Genomic DNA, 13,153 nt, shown 5'->3' with positions numbered 1-13,153 from the left:
CGTTTCAGACTCCCCCACATTGTGTGTTTAAAATGCCAGACAGAAATAATGCGTCTGGTTTCAGTTTCAAAGAAAAGACCCCCAATGGATCCCAGTATTGTCAATGGGGTTTGTTAGACTCCTTATGTGACCGCTGTTGTAGAAGTTTGCTTTTCTGTTATTCTGGTCCTCCAAATGACCAATACAACAGATAGGCCGACATTAATGTGAACTTAGAACTAGAAATATATAAAAAGTATTATTTGTGTATCTTTAGAATAGCTATGTCCCGATCCAGCTCCTCTCCTGTGTCTGCCTGTAAGAGAATTAGCTGGGGCTTCCCTGCTGTGCTCTGTCTGCAGAAGGACAGAAAGTTTAAGGTTCCATAAACGTGTGCTTGGTCAGTATGGTAGCCAAGTTTTTAATGGCAAGCACACGAAACCATTACACACACACACACACACACACACACACACACACACACACACACACTGAAAATTACTTACAAGTTTGTGGCGCCCTCCATTGGTAATGCTGGATACAATATGGTGTTGGGCCACCCTTAGCCTTGATGACGCTTCCACTCTCGCAGTCATACGTTCAATCGGGTGCTGGAAGATTTCTTGGGGAATGGCAGCCCATTCTTCACAGAGTGCTGCACTGAGGAGAGGTATCGATGTAGGTTGGTGAGGCCTGGTACCAAGTCGGCGTTCCAAAACATCCCAAAGGTGTTCTATGGGATTCAAGACAGGACTCTGTGCAGGCCAGTCCATTACAGAAATGTTATTGTCGTGTAACCACTCCGCCACAGGCCGTGCAGTATGTACAGGTGCTCCATCGTGTTGATAGATGCAATTGCCCTCCCCGAATTGCTCTTCAACAGTGGGAAGCAAGAAGGTGTTTAAAACATCAATGTAGGCCTGTGCTGTGATAGTGCCACGCAAAACAACAAGGGCTGCAAGCCCCCTCCATTACCGTTGACGGGTGCCACCAACTTGTAAGTCACTTTCAGCCAGGTGTCTGGATAAGTCCTCTCCCTGTTCATTTTGGGCCTATTCTCATTAATTAAATGAAGGGGCCAGTGGAAGGCATGGCACACAAATATCATTCATGTGTCATTGGTGCCATTCATGTGCATGTAGTCTAAATCTCACCACCTTATCTAAGCACAGCCCCCCTCAGTCTGCCTCCTGACTGTGGATGGGGAATCCTGTTAAACTTGGGTCAGCAACTTAATTTGAATGAATGCTTCTTGTTCCAATCCATTTTTCCTTTTGTTAAGAAGGTGAGACTTTTTTTTTTCCTTTTCTCCTTGTGCTTTCCTGTTCTAATCTCCTCTGGGGTTTCCTTCCTCTCACTGGCCCTCATGTCCCCCTGCAGGTGGTGAAAGTCGGACTGGTGGAGACGTCCCCCCCAAATACTGGTATGTGAGGAAGAAGAGTTCCCTAATCTATACCACCAGCCTTTCATTCCTAACAAATATCCCATTCTCTGCCTGTCCAATGTATATATGAGTCTTCCAAACTTCCCTAAATGGTTGCTACTTGTTTTCCCTCAGATGCAGAGGATTCTGTTTCTCTTGGTGTTGGTCTCCCTTCTACTTCTCCACCTTCATCAGCTGGGGTCCTTCGTGATGGTTCAGCAACTCCTCCGTCTTCTCCATCTTTAAGTGCTAGTCTGCAAGGAAGCACGGGGTTAGCGTCCATTTTGTTTTACTTTTACATGTGTAGCTGTATATTCTGAAATAGAATATGTAAAATGTACAGTGAAACCTCATTAAGACCCACCTCTGTTAGAGGACCATCCCTCTATAAAATCCCTCTTCTGTCCAATTTTATATGGTCATCTCAAAAAAATTTCTGCATTTTTAAGGTTATCTCTTTTGCTGCCAGGTTTTGAATATTCGGTATCTTTTGTCAACCAAGACTATTATCAAATTTTTAACAAATAAAATCAAAACTACAATTTAAAATATTAAACTACCATACCCATATATTTTCTTAAAGTAGACATCTGGCACATGTCAAAATGCCACTCATACACACAGGCAATTTTGATTCAATATGTATTTCTTAATGAAAAATTAAAAAAAAAATTATAACGGGTGCAAAAAGTGTGTCCCAAACAGATCATTGTGCAAAAAGGGGGGAGAACGCAGAGTGTGCTTATAGTGTAGATGAGTTTGCAATGGATGTTGAAAATAAAAATATACAAAGTCATGGACCAGTTGGTCCCTGGCCTTCAGGTGTCGTGAATGAGTCACAACACCAATGGAAGCATAGAGGTTGAGGTGGCTGCAGAATCCACAGACTGGTCACCGAGGACCAGACGGCAATGGAAGGAAGGAGGCCAGCGGCTAGAGATGGACGTCTGCGCTCTCTGGTCCACAGAATGGAATGTTGACAAAGTGAATAAAATATATGACCTTTATAGGCCAAAAATGTACTGCACAACGCGTTTTGAGCTCCACAAGCTCTTCTTCAGGTGACCCCTCACCTGACAAGTAATTGTGCACCTGAAGAAGAGCTTGTGGAGCTCGAAACGCATTGTGCACTCACAGGAGCAAGAAAAAGAAGATAAAATCAGAAAGTGTAGAGATGTTTGAAAATTAAAAAAAAAATCTAAAATGCACAATCAGTTTTATGTTTTGGTTATATGTTTTATTGGATTTGTCTTATTGTATTAAAATATCAAACCAAACAACATGAAATCTAAGGTGTGTTCTTCTAGAAAAGAGACTAATCTGAGGCTTCTCTTTATGTAGGACCACTTCAGATGCTTTAGGATTGCAGGTTGATTATTGGCTAACTTGTGACCGGAGAAAAGAAAGAGAAGGAGGAGGGAAGAACACGCTGCGCAGTATTTTCCGTTCTGTGGTTGTGTCACGTTTGCCAGGGCCAGATACACCGCCTGGTAGTATGAGCCTAAGTGTGGTCACTACTGAGTCACGAAACAAGAAGGGTAAGTTCTGCTTATGTTCTTCAAGAACCTCTTTTTCTGCTCAATGTCTAGGTCCCAGCATACTGCGTTCTTAATAGAATCTTTGACCGAGTCGGCACTTCCAAGGCAGATGTGGACAGATCCTCAGTATTGGCACTCTTTGTAATGTAGGAGGGGGGTCATGGCTCTAATATCTTTTGAATTTAAAATCATGAGGTTTTAGATTTGGTAACACTGCTTTAGTTAATCCTTCTAATGAATATATATTCTGTAGCGAGGCAACTTGCGTATAGCTTACACAAGAGTAGACAAGGCCAGAATTCATACATTCCTACCTAATGCGTATGTACGAAGCCTGATTTAATCTAAACTAAACATAAAAACTGTCCCACACCAACCAGTGGCAGCGCATAGTTTGTATCTTAAACGGTTCTGGAAACAGCTATTCTGTGATTGGTTGCTGTCAGCAGCATATCCAGTTTATCTTTTTGACATTTTGCAGTTTGTATAGCTGCAAAATAAACTTTCTCTATTTCTTTATTGAGTGCTGTAAGCTGGTGCAAGGACTTAAAGTTCATATATGCCCTGCTAAAGATTTCAGCATTCTTTGGTGAAACATGGAAAACCTACTGAAGTGGGAGTTATCTCCCTATAGAGCAATTCACGCTAAAATATCTGTTTCAAAAGGAGGCCAACTGGAGAAATCTGTTTTGGGGGTCACATGTGTGATGACAGGTCACAGACGTGGGTCAGAAGAGCTAATATGTCTTTTTTTTTTTTTCTCTCAAACATGCTAACTATGTGACATATGTTCATCAATTTCAACCAGGGGACGGGGAAAGGACATGGCATTCTATATATTTCCATAACGATCAATGCCTTTTTTCTATGAAAAGGCATCTAATCCTTTCTCGAAGCTGGTTCCAACTTCTGGGGGTAGGCTATTTCACAATTTCACAGTTTTTACAGTGAAAAAGCCTTGTCGGTTCTTGAGATTAAACCTTTTTTTTTTTTCTCCAGACTGAGAGATTGTCTCCTTGTCTTTTGAGGGAATTTTATAGGGAACAGGTGTGTTCCCCCCCCCCCCCCTTATTTCTTGTATTGGATATTTATATATTTATACAGATTTATTATATTCCCCCCCCCCCCCTTAAATCTTTTTAGCTTGCAGTAGAGTTATTGAACTCCTTTTATTCCCTCCACATAACTGAGGTTCTCCATGTGCCGCATCAGTTTTGTGGTCCTCCATTGAACTTTTTCCAACTTTAGGGCATTCTTTATATGTACTGGTGCCCTGGACTGAACTGCATAATCCAGATAGGGCTGCACCAATGATTTACAAAATGGTAATTAATATATCCCTGTCCCGTGAGTCAATACTACCATTGCAGGCCACTTTTCTTATTATCTAAGTCTCTATACCAGGGGTCCTCAAACTTTTCAAACAGGGGGCCAGTTCACTGTCCCTCAAACCAGTGGAGGGCCGAAATATAGTTTAAAAAATAAAAATTAAGATTATATACTCCACAGTAGCGCACCCACCACAGTATTATATGCTCCTCAGTACGATCCCCCACTCCACTGTATTATATGCGCCTCATTATGCACCCCACTGTATTATCTGCTCCTCAGTACGATCCCCCACCCTACTGTATTATATGCTCCTTAGTACAACAAACACAGACTTACAACCACTCTATTATACTTGCCCATGAAGAGCGTCCTTCTCCTTCAGACTGCAAGCACGATGACGTCATTGGGGCAGAGGTTACTCTCTGCAGTCAGTGTAGGCCGCGCTTGCACGGCCTACACTGACAGCTTTCAATTGTATGTGCAGCGATCCGCTCACTATCGGGGATTTGGATTCCCCGTTAGTGAGCGACCCAGGCGATTGCGCGCGGGACACATACGGCGGGTCGGATAAATGTCCTCGGCTGGCTGCATGTTGCCCGCGGGCCGTAGTTTGAGGACCCCTGCTCTATACACTGAAAGGTGGCTTGCAAAGGCAGTCTTCTTAAAGCGATATTCTCATATCAAGGATCCTGTCTATAGTATTAGCTTATTTAAATTGAAGTCTTTTCCTAAATATATTGCTTTGCTTTGTTTGCCTGTTATGTCAACTAATGCCTCCCATTGTTGACACAGCATTACCATAACCACAGACTTGTGAGATAGGACAAGTTATGTCACTTACTGCTCTCCCAGCAGGACAATCAGTTCAGCTATTTGCAGTTTGCTGATAAAGCCGAGTCTGTTATCTCTCTATGTAAACACACAGATAACACTGAGGCTGTTCTCTACAAGCATGTGCATATTATCTGACCTGCATAAGTATTGTGATACTTCATGTCTCGTTCAGCAAGAGGGGGAGAAATACAGGAAGTGAGAAGAAGAGACAACAGGCAAGCTGCTGAAATAGTGAAATGGGGAAAACCGTTGCGGTTTTGAAAATTGCAGCATATCAATTTTATCTACGGAAACGCCGGCGGCTTCCCCGTAGATATAATTGTAAGAGAAAGTCCGCGGAGGAAAACTCTGTGAACTTTCTTTTTAAAGTGCTGCGGGAAGAACCGCAATGCGTTCACGCAGCGATTCTTTCCGCAGTGCTTTAGCGCTGCGTTTACGGCCCATGGGGCCTTAGCTTAAAGGAGACATACCCCTTCTGACCCACGTCTTTGACCTCTCCTCTAGCCAGCTAATACCCTGCTTCACCAGTATGACAGTCAATAACCCTTCTTCCTTTTCGAGGAGAAGTTCTGGAATGACTGGTCTTTCCACTAGTTGCCTGGAAAGCCAGATATTGATCTATAGAAAGCTATCTTGTTTAAAGTATGTTTTTACACGAAGCAGAACTTATTAGCATATGGTGGTTCAAAGGTAAGGAGACATCTGAATAAATAGAAAATGGTGGTTGGGAACGACACCCTGTGTTTGGCATGTTCCTAAGGGAAGTGGGGCAAATCTATATGGGGATATTGTCTAACACGGTGGCCATTTTGAAAGCTGCCATCTTAGAACATAGTTTAGGTTTGTTTTGTTTTTTTTTAAATGGAAGAGGTGCATGTGACTTATGCATGTAATAAAGATACGTACATCTACATAACCCTAGCAACATGTCATACACAGGACAGCATTCCTAACCACCATTTTTCATTTATTCCGGGGTCTCCTTACCTTTGTACCACTTGCTAGATACAGACATATGCGTGTGTATATATAATTTGGTGGCTATTTTGGTCTGTAGTGTTCGGTTAGTTGGAGGTTTGATATAGGTAATGCAGTATGATATTTACTTTGCTTTTCTATTGCAGTGCCAACAATTTTTCTTAGTAAGAAACCAAAGGAAAAAGAAACTGATGCCAAAAGTCAGATAATAGAAGGAATCACAAGACTTATTTGTTCTGCTCGACAGCAACAGACTATGCTGCGAGGTAAGATAGTGAGCTAGGCGTATAAATAGGAGTTATTTATTCAGTATATTCTTTAGCCGTATTCCATACATTTAAGAGAAAGTAAATAAAATAAAATGTCTATATATTTTATACAGTTGTTATCTAATTGTTGTGTTATGAACAAAAGGATAAGGAAATGTGTGCAAGAGAGCAGAAAGTGCAGCCATGTTGGTCTTCAGGGGGTTTTCCTATGAGAGCAAGTTATTCCTTTTCCATAGGATAATGGATAACTTGTAGATCAGAGAGGGTGCGAATGGTGCTCTGGTTCCAGCTATCTTTGGTGCTCCTGTTGATATAAATGAAGCAGCGCATGCTGCCTGATCACCGCACCATTCAGAATCCTTCCTACTAATATTATAAATGTGAAACTTGTGGGTTTGTGTGTGTGTTACTCTTTCACGTAAAAACGACTGAACAGATTTGGATGAAGTTTGCCAAATAGATAGTTTGTAACCTGGATTAACACACAGGCTACTTTTTATCCTGGTAAATGACATGGCTTCACAATTGTTATGAATTTATGTTCACATACTATCTTAAACAGCAGGAGATTTCGGCTATTTGCAGTTTTGCTGATAAAGCCTGCTCTATCTCTCTATGTAAACACATAGAAAACACAGAAGCTGCTCAGACACTGAGATAGGAAAACCCCTTTAATCCAAATTGCCAGATGTAGCAGAGCTGTGTATGTACAGATGTAGCAGAGCTTGAAAACGACTGAACGGATTGGCATGAAATTTGCCACATAGATAATAAGTCTCAGGGACAAACGCTGAAAGTGGCAGGAATTCATTTGGGGCTTCCTTGCTTCTCACATAGTCAGCTTTATGTCACTTGCTCGAGAGTATCGAGTGTTCAAAATTTACACGTACTGGTGGAAAATAATAATTCTTACAATGTCGTCTATAGAAGTATATTTTAAAGAGGACCTTTCATTAGACCGGACACATGCAGTTCTATATACTGCTGGAAAGCTGACAGTGCGCTGAATTCAGCACACTGTCGGCTTTCCCGATCTGTGCCCGGTGTAAAGCGCTATCGGTCCTGGGACCGTAGCGCTTTAGTGTCAGAAGGGTGTTTCTGACAGTTAGCCAGGAACGTCCTTCTGCCTCGCGGCGCCTATCGCGCTGTACAGTGTGAGCGGGGAGGAACGCCCCCTCCCTCTGCTCACACTGCTTGTCCATAGACGAGTATTATCAGGAGAGGGAGGGGGCGTTCCTCCCCGCTCCACAGTACAGCGCGATAGGCGCAGCGAGGCAGAAGGACGTTCCTGGCTAAGTTTCAGAAACGCCCTTCTGACACTAAAGCGCTACGGTCCCAGGACCGATAGCGCTTTACACCGGGCACAGATCGGGAAAGCCGATAGTGCGCTGAATTCAGCGCACTGTCAGCTTTCCAGCAGTATATAAAACTGCATGTGCCTGATCTGATGAAAGGTCCTCTTTAACATACATGTGTCCAAAAAAAAAAAAAAAACAATAAAAATTTTGTGATTACCATATCAAATACCTAATGAGTTAAACGCAAAACTGCAGCTATTTCTTTCTATTACAGTGCAAACAATATGACCATTAATTTTTTTTTTTTTTTTTTAAATCCTATTCATTGTTTCATGACTCATACATTTTTAATTTCTCTCTGGACCTAATTCTGAAGTCCACTCAGAAGAAGATGGTGAGCAATAAGTCCCCTGTTCTGCTGAGTGGGGGTCTGAGCAGTAGTTTGACACCCAATTATATGCAGGTTATCTCTTATCCTATGCATAACTTGTTTTTGTGGGAAAACTTTTTATAGTCACAAATCAACATAAAACATAACTAATAATGATCTCTTTCTGTCAAACTCTCCAAGCTTCAGCTAGTCCTTTCTTTTTAACCTTATATTGCATTTTTTTTGTGCTTTTATTCTTGTCTTTCAGTCACAGTTGACGGGCGACTCTTCAGTGATGTGAAGTTTTTCCAGGTGGCTTCTCAGTGGCCGACTCACGTCAAATACTTTCCTGTCGGTGTGTTCAGTCCCGCCGGAAAACCCTGATTGTTCTTCCCTAAAGTCATCACAAGGAGGCGCTAGCTACTCACTCTTTAACATTGACTTCTACACATGCAATTCTAGTAAACTGTGATGATGTATTGTATTTTTGTGCCTACTAACATTTTCATGACATCTGACTAGACATGTTGGTAATGACACCATCTGTTACATTGTACCTGTGTGAACATCGGGGTATTGACCAACACTTGGCATATGTTACATATACAATATGTCTAAAATATTATGTGTTTTTTCAGTCTAGCCAACAAACTTCAAGTAGGGAAAGCAAATTGAACTCAAAGAAGGTGTTTGTGTCCTCCGCAGACATACTTGCATATAAACACTTTATTAGATGTTTAGTTCTGAAGATGCGTTATCTTAGCCATATTGCCAGCTCATCTATTTATGTGCCAGATCTATATCTTATGTAAGTCCCCAGTGTAGTGTAACTTCTGTACAGTGTCTGTTATTAATCTGCTCTACATAGTGTGTCTTGTCTATTTCATTCCTGCTGTCTCTGCTGCTTTGTAATCTCCGCTTGATGAGCGTCTCTATGGAGAAAGCCTCTTATTTTACCTTACATTTTTCTGTGCTCCTGCTTTCTTTCCTGCTGCTGTTGTGTGGGGGAAGCTTTCTCTTAGTCCATAGTTTTTGTTTATGACCCAACAAGCTGCTGCTTTATGGTATGAAGTAAAATCTATGCTGATATTGTACCACTGATCTAACTAAAGTCCTATGGGCTCCAGAACAAACTCTGGACCAATAGAGATGAGCAAATAGTATTCGAAACGGCCGTTTCGAATACCTCGCTGCATAGGAATGAATGGATGCCGCCTGGCCCCCTGCGCGCTGGCCGCTCCCATTCATTCCTGTGGGAGCGTGGTATTCGAAACGGTTGTTTCGAACAGTATTCGCTCATCTCTATGGACCACCTATTCTCTGCTCATTAGACCCAAAAAGATTATGCCTGACTTTCACCTTAACACATATTTACTGCTAATTCTACCCTGTACATTGAAAGGGTAGACTGTGATAAAAGAAAATGCAGCTTTTGCACAACATAACGAACATGCTGTATATTTCATATTTATTTGTGCACTTTTTCTGCTACACGTGGATAGAGTTTTCAAAAGATTATCCTTATGGTGTGGATTTTTAGTACAATATCCACACCACAGCTCTGCCAAATCTGACATCCATGTTCTCTCTGTCCTTCTTAAATGTAAGTGGCTTTTATGAATACATTTATGCCCCCTCCCATTCAGTAAAAATGTGTCCTTAATGAATTTATGCCCCATTCCTTTTTATTCAAACCATGGAATGTGATTTCATAAAAAAAACCACCTCCTGTGCCTGCTTTTCTCTTTTTCTCTACCTAGTGTTGGCTTCGTGTTGCCTTTTCCAGAAATTTAGCAGCTAGTGGCGACCCTTTATTCTTATCAGCTGCCTAAAACAACTGGTTGTTGCAGGGACTGCAGGATGGCAAATTAAAGAGGACCCTTTTCACTAAATCTGGCAAGCCAACTCTTTGCATAATTTAATGGGCATTGGTTCCAGCACACTTGACATTTTTTTCATTGGCTCCCACGATTCCTGAGCAATAAGTGCAGTTTGTTTTGATGCTATGTAGGCTCTGTACTGTCAGGAGGGCCATGTCAGGCAGGAGCAGGTAAGGGGTGTGATTCCTAGTTCTGACACTTTCCACTTCTGATTGGAGCTCTGAATTACCCCCAGTTTAACAGTACAGAGACTAAGCCTACCGGGCAACAAAATGAACTGTACCTTTATTGCTCAGGAATGGTGGGAGCTACAGAAAACATTTCAACTATGTTGGAATACATGGAATCTATTAACAGATGCTAAGGACTGGAGTTGGTGAATGTATTGAAAGATCCTTTGGAAAGAGCCTGTCCTGCAGATACTTTAGCTGTATTACTGTGTCATATATACTTCTTTAACTTGCCAAACTTTACAGCTAAGATCAGTTACTCTTTGGTCCTCCTTCCGTATACATTAAAATTCCCAACTACCATCCTCAGTTTTCCCTCACTGACATACATGACATTGTACTAGACTGCCCACTGTGGATCACGATTTCCAGTAGCGCAGTTCCCCCAGCCCTCCACCCTTGTGAGTAATTGCATCTAACCACCCCAGTTAGAAAATACTTTCTTTCACTTCATTCTCTTTGCGGAGCACTATAATTGCTTTGCAGTACTTGAGCCCAGTTCTTCAGACATGGCCAAATGTGATAAACTGTGAGCCAGCTCATAAAAGAAAAAAAAAAAGCTGTGTTTATTTGTAATGTAAGATGTGCACAAAGCCCTAGATGCAACTAAGTTACAAGTAGGTATAGGGCCCCCTATTAGTTAGGTATGGGACACATAAGTAGTAATGAATGGGCTCATGTTAAAATGATGGAATCTTTGCAAGTGAGAAGTCGTAAAAGTCCTATGCACATATAATGAATACATTCGGACCTACAAGCTATACATAGGGCCATCACTTATGAAACCATTTTAGGCTGAGGCCCCACGTTGTGGAAACACAGATTTTTTTTATTTTTTTTATTTTTGAGCCAAAGCCAGAAGTGGAGTGAGCAGAAGATAGAAGTATGAGAGCTTCCTAAATATTGCTCGTTCGTTTTGAAGCCATTCTTGGCTTTGGCTCAAAAAGCCGCAACAAAAACAATGCTGTGACAACCCATCGGAGCATTCTTTTTCAAACTGAAGATGTACTGTAATTGGTTGCCATGGGCAACAGACCGGTTTGATAAATATGATGGTGGTAAATTGGAAATGCGTTGTGCCTAACTTTGTTACCAAAGTAAAAGACTACTGTACTTACAGACGATATAATGCTGATTTCTGCACACGGCCCCATCCGCTTTCATTAGCAAGCAATGCTATACTATTTCCACTTTATAGAAATTGTATAACTTGGTATTCAGTATGTAACTAGAGGCGCAAGATAGGTTTATGGTTTAGATGCTTCTTTGGGTGGGATATAGCAAAAGCTAAATTAAGTGACATGTATAAATATACTTCACATATATTGTTACATCTATACAAACAATTCAGACCCTGTTACACGAATATACTTGCCTGACATGAACTGTTACATGTAATATTTGTCGTGTGTTTTGTGTGTGGGATATGTCTAAAAATAGTGGCCATTCATTCACTGTCAGATTGCAGACGCACACTGTTGCAATGTGCACAGATATGTTACATGCTATATGTTGCATACGATATACCACTGTTACATATGCCTTTGTATATTTACTGTGCCCTGTGATTTCCTGCAACATGTATGCTGTTACCTTATCACAATTGCCATAAATTGTTGGTGTATCCAGCAGGTCAAAATGATGAAGAAGGCCTACTACATCATATCACCAATAAACCAGTTAAAGAGATGAGTATATAAAGTCATAAACTACGTTACACTCCAGGTTCTAGAGTCCTACATACACTCCGCAGTCCTGTATTTATACACTGCCTTCTTGGTCGGTCAGCTTTTATTGCTTGACTTCTTTTTACTGTCTTAATATGTGGTGATCAATTCTACTACTTGTAAAGCACAATATAGTTCAACTCAGTGGAGTATTGTCCAAGGCCTACTCCACAGTCTTGCATCCTTTTTCCTAATTTCTGATGTTGTTCGATGACCTCTTATACCATTTGTCTGGTGTTGCACAAATGTATATAATTTGCTTCACAGCTTATTATGTTTTATATTGTTGTTTTTTTTAATTATTGTTTTCATTAAAGTTTTTGTGGTTTACATAGAGAGGTGTTCTACTTTGACTATGATCTATACCACAGGTATCAAACAATATACCAGCGGCTGCAATGAGGTGAACTCTATAACTTGGGAGTGCTGTGGTCCTTCCAGCCAAAGAGAGAGCTAACTGCTGTACCACGAGGCTTCATAGGCCCCCTCTCTACACAGTCTCCAGGGTGTAGGGTGTTTTCTAGTTACCTCTTCTTCCTACAAAGCACTGATGCGGCGCTTGGCTGTGCACCTTGTTTAATGTATTTTCCGGCTATGCTGTCTCCCGCTCCGTGGCATTGCATAATACAGGTGACTGGGTAACCGCCAGAATAATAGAAGAGATGCACAGCCGGGCGCAACATCTGCTCTTTTCAGGAAAAAGAGGTAAGTATTAAGCGGCCGGCCGCCAGCAGTGTCTGCGTGCCAGGTGCTTCCATTTATGTCTATGGGAGCGTGCTGTAATTCCACACCAAATTCCTCTCCATTTTCCTCCACGTGAATGGACCTTAATAGTTCTCCTTCCACTCTGTAGAAATATTGTAGCAAATTCTGGGTGTGCAATTTTAAATTTAGAACTATGGCAACATTTTATTGGAAGAAAAAAAAATTTTTTTTTCTCTCATTGGTACTTTAGGGGCTGTACAAAGGCAACATGGCACTTATAAACTATTCTAACAAAATCTGCCATCAGAAGGGTATTGGTATTCTATTCCTTCTGAGCTCTGCTTGGTGCCATAAAGCAGTTTACAGCAACATATGGGATATTGTATTATTCAGCAGAAATTGGTTAAAAACTGTGGCCTGCTTTTCCTGTTCTAACTCCTTGTGAAAAGGAAATATTTGAGGCAAAAGTGACATTTTATTGGAAAGCCTTGAAGTGTTGGGGCAAGAAACCATCACCACTACAGAAAGTCCAGCCGTTGACCTTGTCCCAGAGATTATTTCGCCTGGTGTGACAATCAGCCCAAGCCCTC

The 13,153-nt window shown here is 41.4% G+C and overlaps 1 protein-coding gene across 3 annotated transcripts in view; it reads left to right on the top strand.

The window, feature by feature from the left end:
• The window catches only part of PACS1 (phosphofurin acidic cluster sorting protein 1), a 53,783-nt gene extending 41,664 nt beyond the window's left edge, over positions 1 to 12,119 (top strand). For 2 of the 3 annotated variants that reach the window (XM_075281593.1, XM_075281591.1), the window contains exons 20-24: positions 1,360 to 1,402; positions 1,538 to 1,679; positions 2,744 to 2,940; positions 6,231 to 6,350; positions 8,290 to 12,119. In XM_075281593.1, coding sequence (XP_075137694.1) covers positions 1,360 to 1,402; positions 1,538 to 1,679; positions 2,744 to 2,940; positions 6,231 to 6,350; positions 8,290 to 8,405 — 618 coding nt within the window. In that variant the 3' untranslated portion in view covers positions 8,406 to 12,119. The remainder of the gene's footprint in view (positions 1 to 1,359; positions 1,403 to 1,537; positions 1,680 to 2,743; positions 2,941 to 6,230; positions 6,351 to 8,289) is intronic. The other variant, XM_075281592.1, reaches the window with a different exon arrangement.
• The last annotated feature ends 1,034 nt before the right edge of the window (positions 12,120 to 13,153 follow it).

This window comes from Leptodactylus fuscus, chromosome 7 (genome assembly GCF_031893055.1).
Source record: "Leptodactylus fuscus isolate aLepFus1 chromosome 7, aLepFus1.hap2, whole genome shotgun sequence".
Classification (NCBI taxonomy): Eukaryota; Metazoa; Chordata; class Amphibia; order Anura; family Leptodactylidae; genus Leptodactylus; species Leptodactylus fuscus.
Note: the sequence above shows the minus strand (reverse complement) of the source record. Positions and strands in the feature narration are given on the sequence as shown.